This window comes from Lygodium microphyllum, chromosome 23, assembly GCF_053477565.2.
Source record: "Lygodium microphyllum isolate KBCC chromosome 23, Lygodium_microphyllum_v1.1.10, whole genome shotgun sequence".
Taxonomy (NCBI): Eukaryota; Viridiplantae; Streptophyta; class Polypodiopsida; order Schizaeales; family Lygodiaceae; genus Lygodium; species Lygodium microphyllum.
The window spans coordinates 58,088,738-58,107,678 of NC_141157.1; the positions used below are offsets into that span (position 1 = coordinate 58,088,738).

At 41.5% G+C, this 18,941-nt stretch overlaps 1 protein-coding gene across 5 annotated transcripts in view; it reads right to left on the minus strand.

Annotated features, from left to right (window-relative positions):
* Window positions 1-233: 233 nt before the first annotated feature.
* Window positions 234-18,941, minus strand: part of LOC148016222 (uncharacterized) — a 29,445-nt gene continuing 10,737 nt past the window's right edge. The window contains exons 3-7 of one of the 5 annotated variants that reach the window (XR_015688141.1): window positions 2,440-2,502; window positions 2,316-2,360; window positions 2,117-2,221; window positions 1,258-1,794; window positions 234-814 (exon numbers count right to left, since the gene is read on the minus strand). Coding sequence is in view for 2 of the 5 variants with exons in the window: in XM_087664456.1 (XP_087520582.1) it covers window positions 1,836-2,003; window positions 2,117-2,221; window positions 2,316-2,360; window positions 2,440-2,502 (381 nt within the window). In the remaining 3 variants the exon portion in view is untranslated. The other 4 variants (XR_015688142.1, XM_087664457.1, XR_015688143.1 and 1 more) reach the window with 4 other exon arrangements.

An 18,941-nucleotide genomic window follows, 5' to 3' on the forward strand; every position in this document is an offset into this window, starting at 1 on the left:
GGCGTACAAACATTAGGAATCTAGAAAGGTGGAAACTCGTAATTAAGTTTGATTAAGTACACTTATGAGGGAGGCATAAAGGTGACAAAACAAGACCTCTAAGAAATTGCCTTGATTTTGCTAGACATGGTAAGGACATTATGAGTGGGCAAAATGTAGGATTTTGTTCATTTCAAAACTACATTACAGTAGCAGCAAAAATATTCAATGTTTAAAGAGTTACCAAGGATGCCATACTGTTTTTTGTCAATGCATCATGATGATGGCAGCGATTCATTCCATGGCAAAAGAAATACATCCATAAATAGCATTCACATGTTGGAGCATGAGCTTGGTTTTATGCAAGGATAGGTTCTCGATGTACTGACATATAACAGAACACCCTCATGCTTCAATCTATTGGCATTTCAGATTTATTGTTCATCCAAATCACAAAATGGGGCCTCTCTTGATGAGCTTGATGTAAGCACATTCTTAATGTCAAGACTATGTGCGTTCAAGAGGCAGGACAAAGAGCTTTACAACATGCTAGTCCAATGCATATCAACACATTCTTTTATCCACATTGCTTTCATGATTTGTACTAACATGATAAAATGAATCCACAGCATTCCCAAGTAGTATGTCATAATCTTCTTGTAGCAAACCGGTAATATACTATCTATCACATTCATTTGAAAGGTGTCTGGCAGCAGAAATGTAGGATTTCCACCAAAGGGTAATTTTTTCGGATCTTAAAAGCTCTTCTCTAGTTTCTCATTGGCACATCTATCTCATATGCAAGACACTGACGATTTTGTTCTGATGCAGTAATCTGTTGCCCTGCAACACAGCATAATCAACAGTATGCAAGACTGATAATTTTGTTCCTATGCAATATTCTATTGCCCTGCAACACAGCATAATTAGTATGCAGGACAAAAAATTTGTGTGCACACGTGCGAGAGAGAGAGAGAGAGAGAGAGAGAGAGAGCAAGAGGGAGAAAAGGGCAGAAGAGATTTTACGAAAAAAAAAAAAAAAGGCAGAAGAGATGACTCCCAACCAGGGAACTCAAAACATATTACATCACTTTTTCTTCTTTGGAAAGCAATTCAGATCCCCTTTAAGAATGCACTTAACACATGCACCGCTGGTTGGGGGCCCGGGGGGGGGGGGGGGGGGTTGGGTGGGTGGGTGTAGCTTTGTACACTGAAAACATGCCAATAATAGTGCAGGATGTTGCACTTCTGTGGCTGCAAGCATGTAATGAGCAATACCTGACTAGCTTGGCAGATCATAACCAGTTGAAAACCTCCAATATCAGAGGATGGTTAGCAGCTAAACTGAGGTAACTCATAATTCCTTGTACATCTGAGAGGATTCTAGCAGCTCAGCTTTGAAACTTTATTGTTCCTTGTACACTCTGCCAGATAATCACGTCCATCCTCCTTGACCCATACCCTCTCACAAGGTGCCGCACTGATAGCATTTGTAATTTCCTGAGACTCGAGCTGCACGAAATGGTCATTGTATGCATGTTTCTCGTTAGAGCACAACCCCTGTTCAGGAATCTCAGAATGCAAATGTTTGATGCTGGATATGCCAGTGTCGTGATTAGAGAGCATCCTTGACACACAATCTCTTTCTCTTTGAGTTTCAGGCCCGGGAACCGTGCCTGTCTAAAGCATCATATATGGTGCCATGTGATTTACAACTTCATTTATCTCACTTATCCCTCTCAATCCAGCTTGTTCTATTTTCTCTGAAGCTAGCCTACTCCTTGTTAACTCCTTTTCCAATGAAATTAGTCGGACCTGTTTCAGCACAAAGTTGCCACAGCGCATTATTTTCACAGTCAAAGCCCCAGATGCTTATTCTGAATTATTAAAAATAAGTTTGCCACAATGCACAGTTCTAGTTTTTCGTTCTCCTTTTTTTCTGATTTGTATCGCGTGGGTTTTGTGAGATGATTGAAATGCCCCAGAGACCTTACCAAACAGCCAATATAAAATGACGTCATGAGCTGTAACATTAAATGGAGCCAAAAAGTTGATATGAGGCCTTTACAACCCTTTCACCAAATACCTTGCACTGAAGCAACATGAAGAAACATTCTTGCAGGCTGGACAAATTTACCTCACAATCGCACAGATCCTTTTCTGAGAGGCCAGCTACATATCCTTCATTCTCCCCTCTGCCTTGAGAAACACGACAACCTTGAAGTTTCACCATTATTGCTGCCTAAATAAAAAACTTCATGTTAAAAGTTGTCACACTAATAGATTAAGTAAACAGGAGAATTTTCCTCAGCAAGATAAAAGTTCCTAAAGACTACCTGTTCTTCTTGGAGTTCTCTTTGTATGTGATTGAGTTCCACAAGCTGGCAGTGAAAAGATAAAAGCATGAAAAAAAAGAGACTTGAGCAGCAGCTTCAAACTTGGCAAAAGTAAACGCTATACCTGAACAGATAAATCCGTGCTTAGATGCTCAAGCTGTCCGCGTGCATGTTTGATCTTTTCCATCTGCAGACATAAAAGCCAACAATTGTGCAACTATGTTGGAAACACCCATTTATACCATTACTACTAGCTGCCCAACCAGCATAAGTCCAGATTCAAGAATAATCAGACCATCCACTGCTTAACCCAACCATGCACTCACCTTGCCACCTAACTTCCAAAACAGCTTAATCCTATAATCCTATAGTCCAAGGGGATTGCTTAGTCCTAGGGTCTATTCGCTTTCCAATGGAATGTAATAAGTCGTATCCTCCAAGCATAAGATTTGCCAATTGAGAGAATCAGTTCACATTGTCCCAAGAATTTTTTTAAAAATGGGACATCAGGTGAATGCAGGCATCTCAATGGGCAATTGCCACGATGCAATCAGCACCCATCTTGCATGCCCAACAATATAGCAATTTCCCCCTTAAGAATGACCATTTTCCTCAACAATATCTTCAAGGATAAAGTGAAGGAAGTGACTCATCAGCAAGTATATTGACTCTTATGTAATCTCCACCTTTGGACAATTGTTCCACATGACCAAATACCCAAGAAAAATAGTCCAATGTGATTGCATAGGCCTATGGTCTATTTGGGAGTAATAAGATTCGTCAATCGAGACAATCAATTCACCTTCCCCCAAGAGTTCTAAACATGTGAGATAGAATAAATGCAGAAATATGAGGTAAAGTCAACTTTAAAAATACCTAACTAATCTTCTCATTAATTAGGATTGTTCCGCAACACCTCAAAGGGTACTTTCCAATGCACACCATGGCAGAGTCCTTTGACACCTTCAGGTACACCTAAGTGCCTACAAGGAATAGCTCACACCGAGCAGATCTGCTGCCACCTATCTCAGCTGGAGCTACCACCATGATTCAACTGGCTACCACCCAGCCTACTGCCCTTTTGAAGAAGCTGCCCTGTCTATGTTTTCAGCTTGCAAATTAAGCAACATGATTACTGCCTCCTGCCCTGCATTTTGTGCAGCCACAGATGTCACCTAGCTGTCCCTCATCATCAGTATCATCAATAGCTTAGCATTTTGCTGTTGGATGGCATCCTACATTTTGTTGCTGGATGGTCTCCTACAGCTTGGTGGCACATCCATAGCTGCTGCTGATTGCATAGCTAATGTGCCCCATCGCATTTTTGTTGGTTTCAGCTGTAACAGCACTCCCTGCATCAACAGTTCTTGAGGGCTATGTTTTGCTCCCTCTAATGTTGTCCATCGTCTTTCAGTATCTACTCAAACATCCCATTGCCCAAAGAACTGTATTTCACTTCCTTCATAGAGCATTCCTTCACAGGTGTTGCCACCTGATTAGCTAAGATACTCTCTGAGCTCTGCTCACCTCAATACTGATCCTATAGAAACAGTCTGCCTAAGGCTCACCCACTCACTCGCCCTAATTTATCAGCATGATTTATTTAGTACAATTCATTGAGTATCATTCTTCTTCTGTGTTTCTGAGTTCTTTGTGTTAGTGAACACTTGCCTCTATCAAGTTAAGACCTTCCCATGATCCATTAGACACTACCTCTATCAAGTAAAACCTTCCCGTGATCCTTTTTCTTATATTTTGTGTCACCCATGACCAAAAGAGAGGTTTGTTACTTAATTTATCATCCCCCATGTGTGAACACACATTATTGTGAGCACGAGTATGTGTTTATGTGTGAACACCTCTTACACCACTTAGCATGAAATAAAAGTCAAAAGCTATATATTAAAGCCCTATTAGTTGCACTATCATCTCACTTTAACAAGTTATTCTATTCACCTCTCTTCCCCTCTCTTTTTTTTTCTCCTAAAGGGTTATTTCATTAATTACCAAATGTTGTACTATCATTTCACTTTATCAAGTTATTCTTCTTCTTTTTTCGTAAAAGGTAATTGTATTAATTACGAAAGAAGAGTACAAGTTTTCATGATTACAAGATACACGAGGGCTCTAAGCCAACGTGTAAGATCCCAGTACTAAGCCACACAAAAGTTACACAAGTGATGGCAAAGACCCAGAGGAAATTGCCATATGCCAGGTAAGCAAGTTCTCCCGAGGGAGCAAGTCCAAGTGCCGAATGAGATCTATCTGCCAATGCAAGAGACCTTTAAGCCGGGCAATGTGTTTCGGTACATTAGAGGCGGAATCAAAAAGAAAGGCATTCCGAGTGGTCCAATTGTGCCAGCATCCCCAGAATCGGAAGAAGTGAAACAAGATCTTCATATGCAACTGTGGCTGTGTGGGGTATTTTGGTCGCACAAAAACCCAATCGAAAGGGGTTAGTGCTGATCCCACCACTGTACGCCAAACCTGTGACAAGAGCGACCAGATCCTCTTGGCTAGCGAGCAAGAAATAAATCGATGCCGGACCGATTCCACAGTAGTGGTACAAAAGAAACAATTGCCATTCGAGATTCAACGCTTGGAAAGGGCCGAGGCAAGAGGAAGACCACCAATCATCACCCGCCAAAGAAAGACCTTGCATTTGAACGGTGTCTTATTCAACCAGCCGTCCATCACCGTTGCCTTCCACCATGACTGAGATTTCCGCAAACCCCATACAGAATTAGCTTTAACACCCAGCCATTGATGATCTTTCATCAGAAGGTGATACACTTGATTAGCAGAGGCCTTTTCCAGACTCAACCGGCCTGCAAGGTCCCAGTCCTGCCAAGGACGATCCACCACAAGGGTAGGAAAAGATTGCCTGGCCTAAAGTACCAGCAAAAGCTACTCCCATAAGTCATGGTATCCACGCGGGATTCTGAAAAGTCTCCTGGCCGTACGAAACGATGCGAAGACATTACAACTGGCAAGGGTGGCATCCGCCACTGAAGTCACCCCCAGACGGGCCATGCGGTTAAATTTTGGTCGAAGCTCATGTTTGTCTTCCCACGAAAGTAATCTTGAGACTGCCAACAATTCCAATTGAAAGGAGTTAGCATGCAAGCGGTCCTCCGCTGGATGCCAACTTGCCTTTTGGAGCACCACTTTCCAGGAGCCGACCAAATGCAATAATAGAGAAGAGGCGGGGCTCGAAAACCGCAAGTCTGCATTAAGGACATGCCACCAGGAGCCCCGAATTCATGTATTGCCATGTCGAAGGCCGCTGTTCTCCAGAAAATAACGGGCCATAATGGTCCACGGGTGATGATCCACGCACATAGCGCGAAAAAGTGACCAACGAAGGGCCAGCATATGAGTTTCAGCATCCAAAATAGCCCCACCACCCAAGCGTTTGGGGGTACATGTATGTGACCACAAAATCCACGAAATACCTGCATGCAAAGAATCCTTCTTCTATAACATGAAACGAATAGGGCGAGTGAGCGCCTTCAAAGTAGTAGGAGTCCAGGGCAGCAATGGCAAGAAATATGTGAGCATTGGCAGCATAATTGTTTGCGCCACTTTGAGGCGGACATGAAAGGGCCACACTTGCGACTTCCAATACATAAACTTAGCTGCTAGTTTCTGTGAAATCCACTCCAGTAGCTGCTTTGGCCGAACATCAACACCCAACGGGTACCCAAGATGCCTGACAATGGAGCCACGGGGAACAACCTGACCCTGCCAGCCCAATGACTGTAAATCCGACTCCGTGCAGCTGAGAATGGCTGATTTGAAGGCATTGATGCAAAGACCCGAAGCATGACCAAAGAGTGTCCAAACATCTAATGCCTTGCGAATGTTGTCCTTGTCTACACGCAAAATCATAAAGCTATCATCAGCCAAAGATTGGTTAATGAAGTGCTACCCCAAAGGAAGAGACAATCCGGCTAGCTGATCAGAAGCTGCCATTAAAGACAACATTGAAAGAACGGGGTGAGTCGCCAGGGCAAAGAAGAGAGGACTCAAAGGGCAACCCTGTCTCACCGAGCGTGCAAGGACAAATGGCTCTGTAACCCCACCATCGAGCATAACACGCGAAGAAGCCTCAGCACTAATGGTGTAGATCAATCGGGACATCCGCGCACCAAAACCCATAGCAGACATAAGATCCGCAATGAAAGACCAATCTAAATAGTCAAAGGCCTTTTCCAGATCCAACTGAATCAATACCACTTCCTGACTAGAGTGCCTTGCATAGTCAATGGCCATTTACACATTTAAGATATTATCCAGAATGTTGCGGCCCTTAATGAAACCATATTGAAGAGGATGCACAATAGCTGGAAGGTACTTGTGGAGCCTATTCACCAGGACTTTGGAAAAGATTTTATACATCGAGCCCATCAATGAAATCGGTCTCCACTGTTGCAACATTGACGGCGAAGGAACCTTTGTAAGCAATTTGATAAGGCCTTCTTTCCATGAGGAAGGCATGACCCCTGTTTCTCAAACCTGCTGAAACATAGCCACCAATGGCTTCACCAGTTGGGTAGCCGAGCATTCAAAGAATTCATTGGTGAGACCATCCCAGCCAGGGCTCTTATCTTGGGCAGATGTAACAAAACATCCATAACCTCCTCCTCACAAATATCTGCCTTCAAAGTAGCTCGCATATCAAGTGGAACCTGATGGTGGACCAAATCATAGAAAACTGAACGTGCATACGTAACCTGGTCAGAAGGCGACGAAGAAGAACCAAGAAGATCCGGAAAATAATTCCTGCACATTTTATCAAGTTATTCTATTCACCTCTCTATCCCTCTCTCTCTTTTTCATTAAGTTTTATTGTATTAATTACCAAAACACAAATTCAAAAGTACAACATGGGTACAAGAAAGAACAAACTGTCTATATGACCAACAAGAAAACCAAAGAAAGAGCAGTATGCCAAGAAAGGAGATCATGTCAAGGAAGAATATCTCCTAGCTTAATGATATCAGGTTGCCAATGAAGGCGGCCTCTCAAAGAGGCAATATAGCTATATACTCCAGAAGCAGAATCAAAAATGAATGCATTCCATATAGTCCACATGTGCTAACAGCCCCAGACACACAAAAAGTAAAAGAGAACTTTCATATGTGGCTACATAGGATCTGAGAGCTTGGGCTATACAAAAACCCAATTCTTTGGAGGCATCAACAACCCTACCACTCCAGACCAATTAGCTAACAGCAGAGACAACTTTTCTCACCATTGGACATAAGAAATCAATGACAAGAAGCTTCTTCATATGTTGTACAAAAGAAACAACCACCATTCGAGATATGATGTCTCAAGAGTGCAACAGCAGCAAGAGGAAGACCACCGACCAAATCTCTCTCTCTCTCTCTCTCTCTCTCTCTCTCTCTCTCCAAACACCATGGAGTTCCATCCACCTTAGCTGCTGATCTCCACCGGCAAGCTCTCCACCCAACACTTGTTCACCATATTTGTCTTACACAATGTTCCTCCTCGCATACCCTACCACTTCTTTATACATGTGCCATATATAGAATCAAACTAGTGATGTTCCATTGCCACTTTCCCTTAATTGCCCGTGAGGTTTCACCACAACCACATCACAATTTCGTTGTCCTCACCAAAAGTCCCTAGGTGCATCATTTGCCCTCCTCGCACATCAATTGCCACACTTTATGCCATCCATCCACGTCATCTACATTCATCTATCATTTGTAGACCATTGTTCCTATTTTTCTCTCTCTTCACTTACCTTTCATGTTCTATTTCTTTTTGTTTTGTTTTCTAAAGCCAAGGTTTTAAAGCCTTAATCAACCACACAAATCAAAACCTACAATGAACACCCTCTATTATGTAGATACGTATATGAAAGAAGGAATCTCTCTCTCTCTCTCTCTCTCTCTCTCTCTCTCTCTCTCTCTCTCTCTCTCTCTCTCGTGTATGAGTACACACACACAAAGGGAGGAGGCACATGCACGTGCGCGTGTACGTACACCCAAACACACATATATATAAATATACATGTATTTATAGATACAATAATATATATGTAGATGGGAGAAATAATGAAGTCAACCTTCCTTCGGAAGGGTGGTAAAATGATCCGATTAAGCACTAATTTCAGCAAGCTTCTTTAGCTTCATTGCATTTGGCTTAAGTACACTGAAATTTGGCTCTAATCTCCTTCAATTTCCAGCTTTCAATGCCTCTTGCTGTCGAAAATGACTAACAAGCCTTCGGTCTAATTTGCCCCTTGATCTAAGGGACTGGCCTTTGATTAACCTAGGCTAGTCAAAATAAACCCCAAATCAAATTGGGATGGCTGGCTTCTGGAAATCTTTAGAAAATTCTCAAATTACAACAGCAGATGTCAAGTACTAAGCCTTCAATTTCTTGCCATGGGATCAGAGGTGGCTGATAAACACTAATTTTTGCTGTAAGCTAGGGTTTACAGCAGCAAATTCTTGAATTCAACACCTCCAATGGTTGTAATGGCTGAAATTCACTGAGGAATTTTTGAAAATGGCTGAAGAATGAGAGACAAAGCTAAGGAGAGAGAAAATTCAAACTTTTGTCACTAAGAAATGGCTGAATTATCAATTTGCCTCTTAACCAACCAAAATGCAATTGCCTACAGCCCAAAGGGGCAAAGATGTTGTCAGCTCATATTTAAATGCTATCACCTACCTACTCATGGCAAATGACCAAAATCCCCTCCAATATGCTGGTGATGGCTGCTATAGCCTCTCTTCATTCGGCCTACATTGTCAAGATAATCTGCATGTATGCCGAGAAGACACCGGGTCTCTAGCCGTGGGAGTGAATAAGAGTAGTAATGGATAGATAGATGTATATGATGTTAGAGAGATTCTTAAGCAAGGATTAATAGTAGTAAAAGATTAGGCAGATTCTTGTATGAGAGCAGAGATGATGATAGAGATTACGTAGAGTAGAGACAAACGAGAGATGAAACAACATAATGCAAGAGATTAGAGGCTCAAAGTATCCCAAAACCAATCCTTGATTAAGAAAACATGTTTACAATGAGTCTCCCCTTCACAGTCTCTTGTTTTACCTTGTTATACCCAAGAACTCACACCAAATACTAGATTCTACTCTATTGCTCAAACAGAAAATCTGATGGTTTCGTTAATTCCGAAAGGGAGGTAAAACCACAAGACGCCTGGTTAGAACTCTCTTGGATCACTCCTCCCTCCTCGGAGTGCTATTTGCTGCTTGAGAACTGTGATCACCCACAATGCGAATTCAAGAGCTCTTCTTTTTGTATGAGATCTCCAAAACTAGCTGAAAAGAAATTTGCTTTATGCATGACACCCTATTCTAAAAGGTTTCTACACCTTTTTAAAATATTTACAAGAAATAATATCCAAAATTTCAAAAATAGGCAAAATTCGTCTAAAAATCCTGTAATTTTGAACCATCCATACTATGGACACTAACACTAATGACTAATATGACATTGACTCTCTAAATTAATAAGAAAGCCGGATAATGATGCACTCGAGGGTTTTTCACAGTGTGTCCACATAGCGATACGACATCCATCCCCTCTGAACCTGCACATCCTCCGGTATGTGCCATATGGTTAATTTTCATCTGAATCAATATATTCATCTTCCATCCCTACATCTTCATCATTCTCTTGATCATCCAAGTCAACATAAACCTATTCTTCATCCTGCACATGTTCTTCAATTGGTTCACTTACATTCCATCGCTTAAAAATCTTGATTCTCTTTCCTATAATAGGAATCTTCAAATCTATACCATTTGGATTCTCTTGAACTCCTGATCACTCCATCCCACGTGCTTAGTTAAAGTGCTCAAGTAGCAGCTAATAAGCAGCCACTCACCATCATACACGTCTTCTGAAAATGATTCAAGTGAAGATGTACAACAACAATGATCTCGTTGAACATAAGTAGAGTAGGAAATTTTTACCAACATCGTCTCCTTCAACAACCATGTCTTCTTCATCCTTATACATGCCTCTTGATAACATATATGCGCTCGATTATCTTTACCTCTCATATGGAGAAACTCTAGGTTCAAGGACTTGATATAAGCAATCCATCGCATTATAGCAATATCCGAAGTTGAGCAACTAGTGATCATCCCAAGCAAAGGTAGACAATCTATCTCAACAATCACTAATGCACCAATAAAGTATTCTTTATCAGACTGCAACACAATGACCACTCCCCATAATTCCCTCTTAATCTATGGATAATTTCGTTGTTGAGGACTTAAGACATTGGCTCCAAACCGCACAGCATATATGTTTCCCTCTTCATCATCTTATCTGATAGCCCACCTAATTCCTGTTGGACCAGTATTCACTGTAACAATGATAGGCCTTCCAGAATCATAATTTACTTTTCTTAGTATGGATGCAATTAACAATAAATTTTTCAATTTCCTCATTGCCTTTGTATGTGATTCATACCAATGAAACTTTTGACCTTTCCTCCACAATTGTTAGAGTGGAACTGCTACATGTGCAAAGTATGGAATCCAAATAAGATAGAAAACACATACACCCAAGAATTGTCTCACCTCAGTTGTGGAAATATAAGTCTCCTTCATCTTTTGAATGGCTTCAACCTTTACTAGAGAAGGCCTTCGACCATAAGGCCCACACATGTCCCACAATCAAAACTTCCTTGACTCCAAAGACTAACTCTAGCCCAGAAAGAGTAAGATTTACCTCTTCTAACCTAGATAAGATCTTCTCACAATCAGAAATATAATCTACAATTAACTTGCGACACCCCCTCGAATCTGTTGTCTCATCCTTGACCCCTTCTTCACACACTTTTATAGGCACATCATCAAAAAAAGGCATAGTGACCTATGGTATAAAGTCATGAAAGACTTTATTCATCCCATTCATCATATATGCAACCGAGTTGGTTGCTCCCTGAGGTAAGATACACATCCTTACTAAACCCAAAGGTGTCCTCATACTTGTTAAATCCCTACTATCCACATCCAATTGAAATTGATCATATCCAAAGTAATAATCTCCCATAAAATAAATCTCCCTTCTTGCAAAAGTTTCTGCAAAGTCGTCCACAATTGAACCTGTACCAACATTCCTGATAGTCACTTTGTTCACCAATTGCATAGTATAAACCTCAAAGATCCATTCTTCTTTGGCACAGTGAATCACCTATATGAATATGGAGCACAAGAGGGCTCCAATATACCCATTCTAATCTTTTCATTCAACAATTCAATCAACTTTGGTGAGTGAGCCATAGGAACAAGAATAGGTCTCACGTTCCAAGGCATATGAGGCACAGCGAAAATAACCATTGGAGCAACAACACTAGGATCCACGTCCAATTTCATACAATTGAAAAGCAAAGGCCTTCCCATGTTTTGATAGCATCCCCTAGAAGCACTTTTTCTCCTCTGGTGTAAGAAATCCCTCACATCCAATCTTCAATTCCTTTAAAGTCTTTGGTGTAAATGTATGCCCAATTCTTTGTGGATCTCGTAGGTTTGGTTGTTGAGAGGCTTGATTCATCTTCTCTTTGCTATTAGAAGGTGGAGGTTGAGTAATAGGTTTTACATTTTTAGCGACAATTTTGTACTTGGACTCCACATGCACTTCTAGTCCTTCACTTACTTTGGAACATGTCTTCTTTGAAGCCTTCAATCACTTTGTACATATCCACTGAACATACTTTAACAACTTTATTACCATCCTCTAGATTTAAATCAACTATGGCTGCAAGCTCTCCAATGGTATCAACAAAAGAAACTTCTTTAAAAACTCCTAAAATCCCCTCATCATCTTCAATCACACCACTTTCCTTCAAGCTCTTTTGAACATTACCAACATGTTGCCGTTCCTTCGTTTCCAAGTCTTGAAACTTTCTAAAACATATGGAACCTTTTGTTGTTAGCCCTATGAACCGTGTAGAAAAAGCTTTCTTACCCTCTAAATTAGGTGAGAACCTTTTTCTTTGTGTACCATCATAGTCCCACTTTACAATGGTACATGTAGAAAACCCATCATATCTCGATGCTCTTTTGGACTCTTTGCTAATCTTTGGTAAAGAATACTCACGAATGCTTTTTCGATTCCTCTTATCATCCGCACATACTGTCAAGAACTGAACAGCACTCATCCCATCACGACTTCTTATTCTATCATAAGCAGAACCATTATCCATCACCTTAGTCTCCATACGGACTGCAGTAATATATGGTTGTCCAAGAATCAAAGGGTAAGAAGACATATCCTGTACAAAAAAATTATGCTCATCTTGTACATCTCCAATAGTCACTTTCACATTAGGACAAGCACCATACAAATCCCCTAATGAGTTGTTCACAGCCTGAATTCTCCACCCATGATCTGTGTCAATTGGCCACCTTCCTTTGGAGTAGAGATTCATTGACATAAGATTAATTTCTCAACCATGATCTATGAGTGCAATACATGGCTCATCAAGATCACCAACCTTAACTAGAATCTATGTCGTAGCCTTGGCCCAATGATTCCTTGAATAACGGCTTCTATGAAAGACTTCAAATTCCTCATCATACTCAAATCAAACTTGCTTTATCTGTCTCGAAAACTAATTACAATCCACCACACTTCTTGCATCTTCATCTTCATGTGCATGTGTCCCATGTACCTCTTGTATACCCTATATCCCTTGGACTTCAAGGTCTCTCCATCTCCTTGAGAGTGAGGATTGGTAAGATCTCCCAAAACTTATCACTTCCTCTTGATGATATCAATTATCTCCTCATGAAACCCACATTTAGCAATTCCACGTGCCTCTCCCAAACTAAACTCGACCTTGCTATTGAGAATTCTTTCTTCCAACCTTCACATCTATAGCCAATTCAATGTTAGATTGCAATTTGTAAGTTGGAGTTTTAGATTTACCTTTGCTTTGCTTATGCTTTTTCTCCCTTGGTGCATCAGCCATAAGTACTTTGGGTGGAGAAACATCATGTGGAGTTACATCACGAGGTAACACTATCTCCTTTCATCCACTTCCCCTTGTTGCTCTCTTTGATATATCTTCATTGCTTTCTTCTCATTTGCGCTTTTCTTCAACAATAGCTTCTACTCCTAGCAATGTATGCATACACTGACAAAGAGTCTGCAAGATCATCCCAACTTGTTTGTCGAATACGATCGCCAACTTGGTGCACAGCATCCCTAGCAACCTTCCCTCTTTTTGTGTCCACATAGCGGCACAACAACGTGACCCTCTACCTAACTCACCAATTTGTTGCCTCCTCAAGATTCCTCCTCATCCATCAAGCTAACCCCAGCTCCATCCTGTAGTACCCACCCTATTAGCAAATTAGTCAATTCTTGTGTGAGTTTGTGCTTAATTTGGGTTGGGCACATTATTTACTAGTCATGATGTAGTCGCCTGATTAATCAATGCTTGTTTTGTTGCCAACTATGCATTTATTGCTAGCCGATATGATTTTATCGAGGCTTTAAAAGTTGGCCAACTTTTTTGTGATTGTAGCCTATTTATAGGCTAGGGCTCCCTCCTTAATCACTTCAGCATACACTGACATTTGCAAGTCTTGTTGGAGAGAGGAAAGTGGTGCTAGTGTCCACAAAGCCAATGACTCAATATTGAGTCTGTATTGTCTCGTCTTTTTTATGGATTCCATTTCCCAAGCATTCTTTTTTGAGTTCTTTTCTAGTGATCATCTTTCTTTGCAATCTCTCTCTTTTGTCTTCTATTGTGCAATCTATTACATCAGATTCACACATTTCCTTCGTTGCACTGGCTTTTGATATGTTATCAAACATTCATATTAGGTCCTATGGTGTTGTTTTCCGCTACTGCATGTCTGTCATTACCTTCTATTGTTGTTGTTGATCTTACTTGCTTGCTGGGCTGTTAGATTTATTTATCCCCGTGTGTAAACACACATTATTGTGTGTAAACACACATTATTGTGTGTAAAAGTGTATGTCTAGGTGTGAACACTTTTGACACCGAGTATCAAATAAAGGTCAAAGGTGTAGGTGAATACCTCAACCTATATATTTAGGCCCTATCACTTGTACTTTCATCTCACTTATTATTATCAATCTATCTTTCAGAGTGTGTACTTACCAAAGTTCTCTCTCTCTCTCTCTCTCTCTCTCTCTCTCTCTCTCTCTCTCTCTCTCCATGGAGTTCCATCCACCATAGTCTCCTGTTCATGCACGTGAGCTTCATATCCAACAATGGTATCAGAGCAATCGATCTAATAAGTCCCCGTGCAATGAAGAAGCAACCTTCTTGCACATCCATCGAACTACTAGTCATAATATAGTAGCAACAACAACCATGAAAGAATCTGAAGCCAAAAGAAGAGGAGGAAGCGTTGTGCTTCTTGTTTGCAAGTGTGTCCTGCACCATGCTCGTCACTTACAACCATTGACTTGCAGCCCAAAAGTCAACATGTCAGCTAGGCGCCGTCCAATTTTACTCACACTATGCTGCTCCCTGGTCACCGTGACATCTCATTGCATGCCAGCATAGCATCATGATCTGTCACTACTTCACATAGCCTACAGGGAACACTACAATGTCAAACCCGTCACGTGCCATGTCTCCAACAGCCTCATCTCCAATCACATTGTGATCTGACATGCAAGGCATGTCACAAGTGTGTCACTACATCACGATCGTCCTACCTACGGCTGCACTGCCATGTCATCACCTTGTGCCCGTTGACCCACCTATCTTCTACAACAACTGCCAAGTCCTCAACTTAATAGTGATAAGGTTTTTTCAAACCTTAGTGCGTTTTTTTTTTTAGAAATTTTTTTCAAGGGACTATTCACATGAAATTTGAAGCTTTTACAATCAGAGCCCAATTTCTCAAATCCATTCACCAAAATTTGGGGCTTTTTAATCTGGAGTCCTCTACCATCAAATTGAGACCTAGAATGATGCGTTGAAGACCACTCGAGTGCTCTGAGTCTTCAAGATCAGATGAAAAATGACCCACCAAGCATCCAATGCTTGGCTACGCCATCGCAAGCAATCAACATTGATCACGATATCCTCAACTTCAACATCAATGGGGAATTTAAATCCCATTAAAATTTGTAATAAATAAAAATTATTTAAAATTTACTTGTTTAATTTTTAAAAAGTAACAATTAAGTGACTGAAATTAGACACTTGCCATGCTCCCACATGCGCTGAGACCTTTACATCACTTATTAAATAATTGTGTAGGGTCCTCTACCCGGATTCTAATCCAAAATGAGTTGTACTTCTTTCTATTCCATCCAATTTACCAAGGAGTTATGTTTCAAGGGGGATTCTAGCCACTTTGCATATGATCTTTGAGTTGATCCTAAAAGCTATAGTCGTATATTTGGCCTCTGGTCATATGCCTAGTGCCTCTGAGCCACGCTAGCTTTTGATCAACCTCTAACCTATGCACACGCACCTCCGAACCATGTCTTACATCGGATCCCTAAGCTTGTCAGTAGACAATGTCATGTCCTACCTCATGTTGTACCTATCATACTTATGTATCTTCTTTTCCAAAATCATTGTACGAGATTAGACATTACCTCTTCAAGGTAAGACCTTCCTTTTTTCTTCTTTTCTCGTATGTTCCATCTCACAGGTTTAGTCACCCATGATCCGAAGGAGGGTTTGTTACATGTATTTATCCCCGTGTGTAAACACGCATTATTGTGTGTAAAAGTGCATGTCTAGGTGTGAACACCTTTTACACCACTTAGCATTAAATAACGGTCAAAGGTGTAGGTGAATACCTCAACCTATATATTCAAGCCCTATCACTTGTACTTTCATCTCACTTATTATTATCAATCTATTGTTCAGATCGTGTGTACTTGCCAAAGTTTTCTCTCCGCTATTGCTGAGAACAAAAAACATCACGAGGAGGCAAAAGCCTCCCACGTGCATCAAAGCACAAACGGAAGCCAAACGAGGCTCCACCAACACCTCGCCAAGGGTTCTCAAAACCAAAGGAAGAAGTCTCTAAAGATATGCAGGAAAATTAACTACCTCCACCCAGATTGGGCATGCTTGCCTAAGAACCTCCTAAAACTCAACCATAGGCCTCCATGGGACCATATGGACCAACTGATCATCCAAGAACAAAGGAATATATTGCATAATGCGAGCACGCACGTCTGGAGTATGAAAAAGAACCTCAAAAAACCCCCTCAATCCATCATGAATCTCCTCCACAAGAGAAGCCTGCACTTACCCAGGAACATCATCACGACGCACATCAACACTCACAAGCATGGACTGCAGCCAAGTGTGAATCCTAGCAATCAAAGGAGTCTTGCCCGTAAAATAAAGGATGGCTGCCCTATCATGAAAGGCAACGATCTGCTATAAAATCAAGTCAGTTCGCATGACAACAACCAAATGATCCCCTTTCGGTAAAGAGCTCGCTTTACCCTCATTGGCATGAACATCCAACATAAGATTCTTGGCAATGGAAAGCATGAACTTGAAAGACTCATCAGCCTATGAGAAAGAAACACAAACATCTTGCTAAGGCAAATCCGGAGCACACAAAACGGGTTCATCAACCGTCATCTTACGGTGTTTTCCCATCTCATCCCCTTCCATCAACTACCCAAAATCCTCAACCAAAGAGTCACCATCTGACTCCACCAATTCTTTCTCATCTTCATGCCCAATATGCTAATCAAGAAAAGCCACATCAATACCATTTGGTGCCTACATATTAGCCAAATAAATCCCAACCTTTATGCATGCTGCTCTCTCTCTCTCTCTCTCTCTCTCTCTCACGTGTAGGGCAGGAGGTACATGCAAAAACCTCTATCTCATGTGTGCTGTAGGGGCCCTGAAGCAAGCACAAACTGCAAGGGCAGCAATTCAGAATCGTTGAGCTTCAGGTCATTGTGTTGGCCCTCAATTCTGGTCTCTGCGGGGGCGGTAGGACAATAGAACTGAGCATCAAATCCAAGTCGTGTTGGCCCTCATTTCTTGACTGTTCCTATCTCCCAGTCCGACACATGACAGCAAGAGCAGAAATCGTGGCTTGTCCTGTCAACGCCTACTATAGACGTGCATTACTTGTTTCTCCCATCACTTGGAAATTTGTGCCCCCAGCCCTAAGTATTGTCCACCAATATTGTGCATTGTCCGCCAGCCTGTCTCTGTTTTGGCAAGCAGTCTCCTGTCCTTACCTGTCAACTCCTTCCTGTGATAGTGATCGAAGTTGTGATGGCGGGATGGCCCTTCTCTCTCTCTCTCTCTCTCTCTCTCTCTCTCTCTCTCTCTCTCTCTTTTCGTGAAGATAATTGAATTTAAGTAGTAAATATTTACATCAGACCATCAGGTCAGCAATCTCTCTATATCTCTTACTTTCTGTTACATCAGACCATCAGGTCATCCGAGAAACACTCTCTTTTTTTCGTAAAGAGAAACTCTGTGTGTGTGTGTGTGTGTGTGTGTGTGTGTGTTTACATTCTGTCACATCAGACCATCAGGTCCTCAAAGAAAGTGACGAAAGACTATTACGACTATGACACAAAGAGAAAATCACACTGCTGGTGTAGAGTAAACAATGGCCAGCCAATGGGCAGCAATGTTAGGAAGAACCAAGTCAGCTGATATCATAGAAGAAATCTGCCATAGCACTAAACCTCGAATACAGGCCACATGACCATGGATGCCCGAGACCAAATCAAAAAGAAAGGCATTCTGAGTTCGCCAAATATGCCATAAGGCAGTCCATCTAAGGAACTGGAACAGGCAGGAATAATCAGAATGCAAAGAAGGCACGGAGGGCAGCTTTCCCATAATCCATGACCGGCGGGCTATTATCCAGATTTGTGTCGCCGAGAGCTAGACGCTAGAAATAAAACACCAAATCTGTCGCGCTACTGGACAAGAGGCAAAAAGATGAAGCAATGTTTCATCACATGTAGTGCAAAATACACAACAACCAGTAGAGATCTTTCAGGCACGCAGCACCTCTCCAGTTGAAAGACCACCAATCAACAGTCTCCACAAGAAGACTTTTCCCTGATAGGGAACCTTAGACTTCCAAAGCTGAAGGAATCTTTCTTCACTTCTTTTTGCCGTTCCTAATATGCCATAATTTATTCACCTTTGTAGTGACCCATCTCTTGGCCTCCACCATCTGATGGTATATCTGGTTAGCAAACCTCTTCTCAAAATCATCTGGAATCACAAACTTCCAGTCACGCCATGGATACAATGGTTGTAGCACTGGTAAAGGAGAGAACCTCTGAAGTGTGACCTGTATGGATGACCAGATATCACAATATCCATGGGGTACCCGAAAGTGTTGACAAATACACCGAAAAGAGTAAAGACGGGACTGCCCAAGAATAACACCATCAAAAACTGTCTGCAACCCCAAACGAGCCATCTGATTAAACTTGAGTCTATGCAAATCTTTGTCTGGCCAATCCAACAACCTAGAGGAGGCTAAGACCTCTCCTTGCAGTGAATTCACCTCCTTGCGAATCTCAGGAGGGTGCCAAACTGAAAACCTAAGATCTCCTGCCAGGATGCAATCAAATGAGAAAGGAGAAAAGAC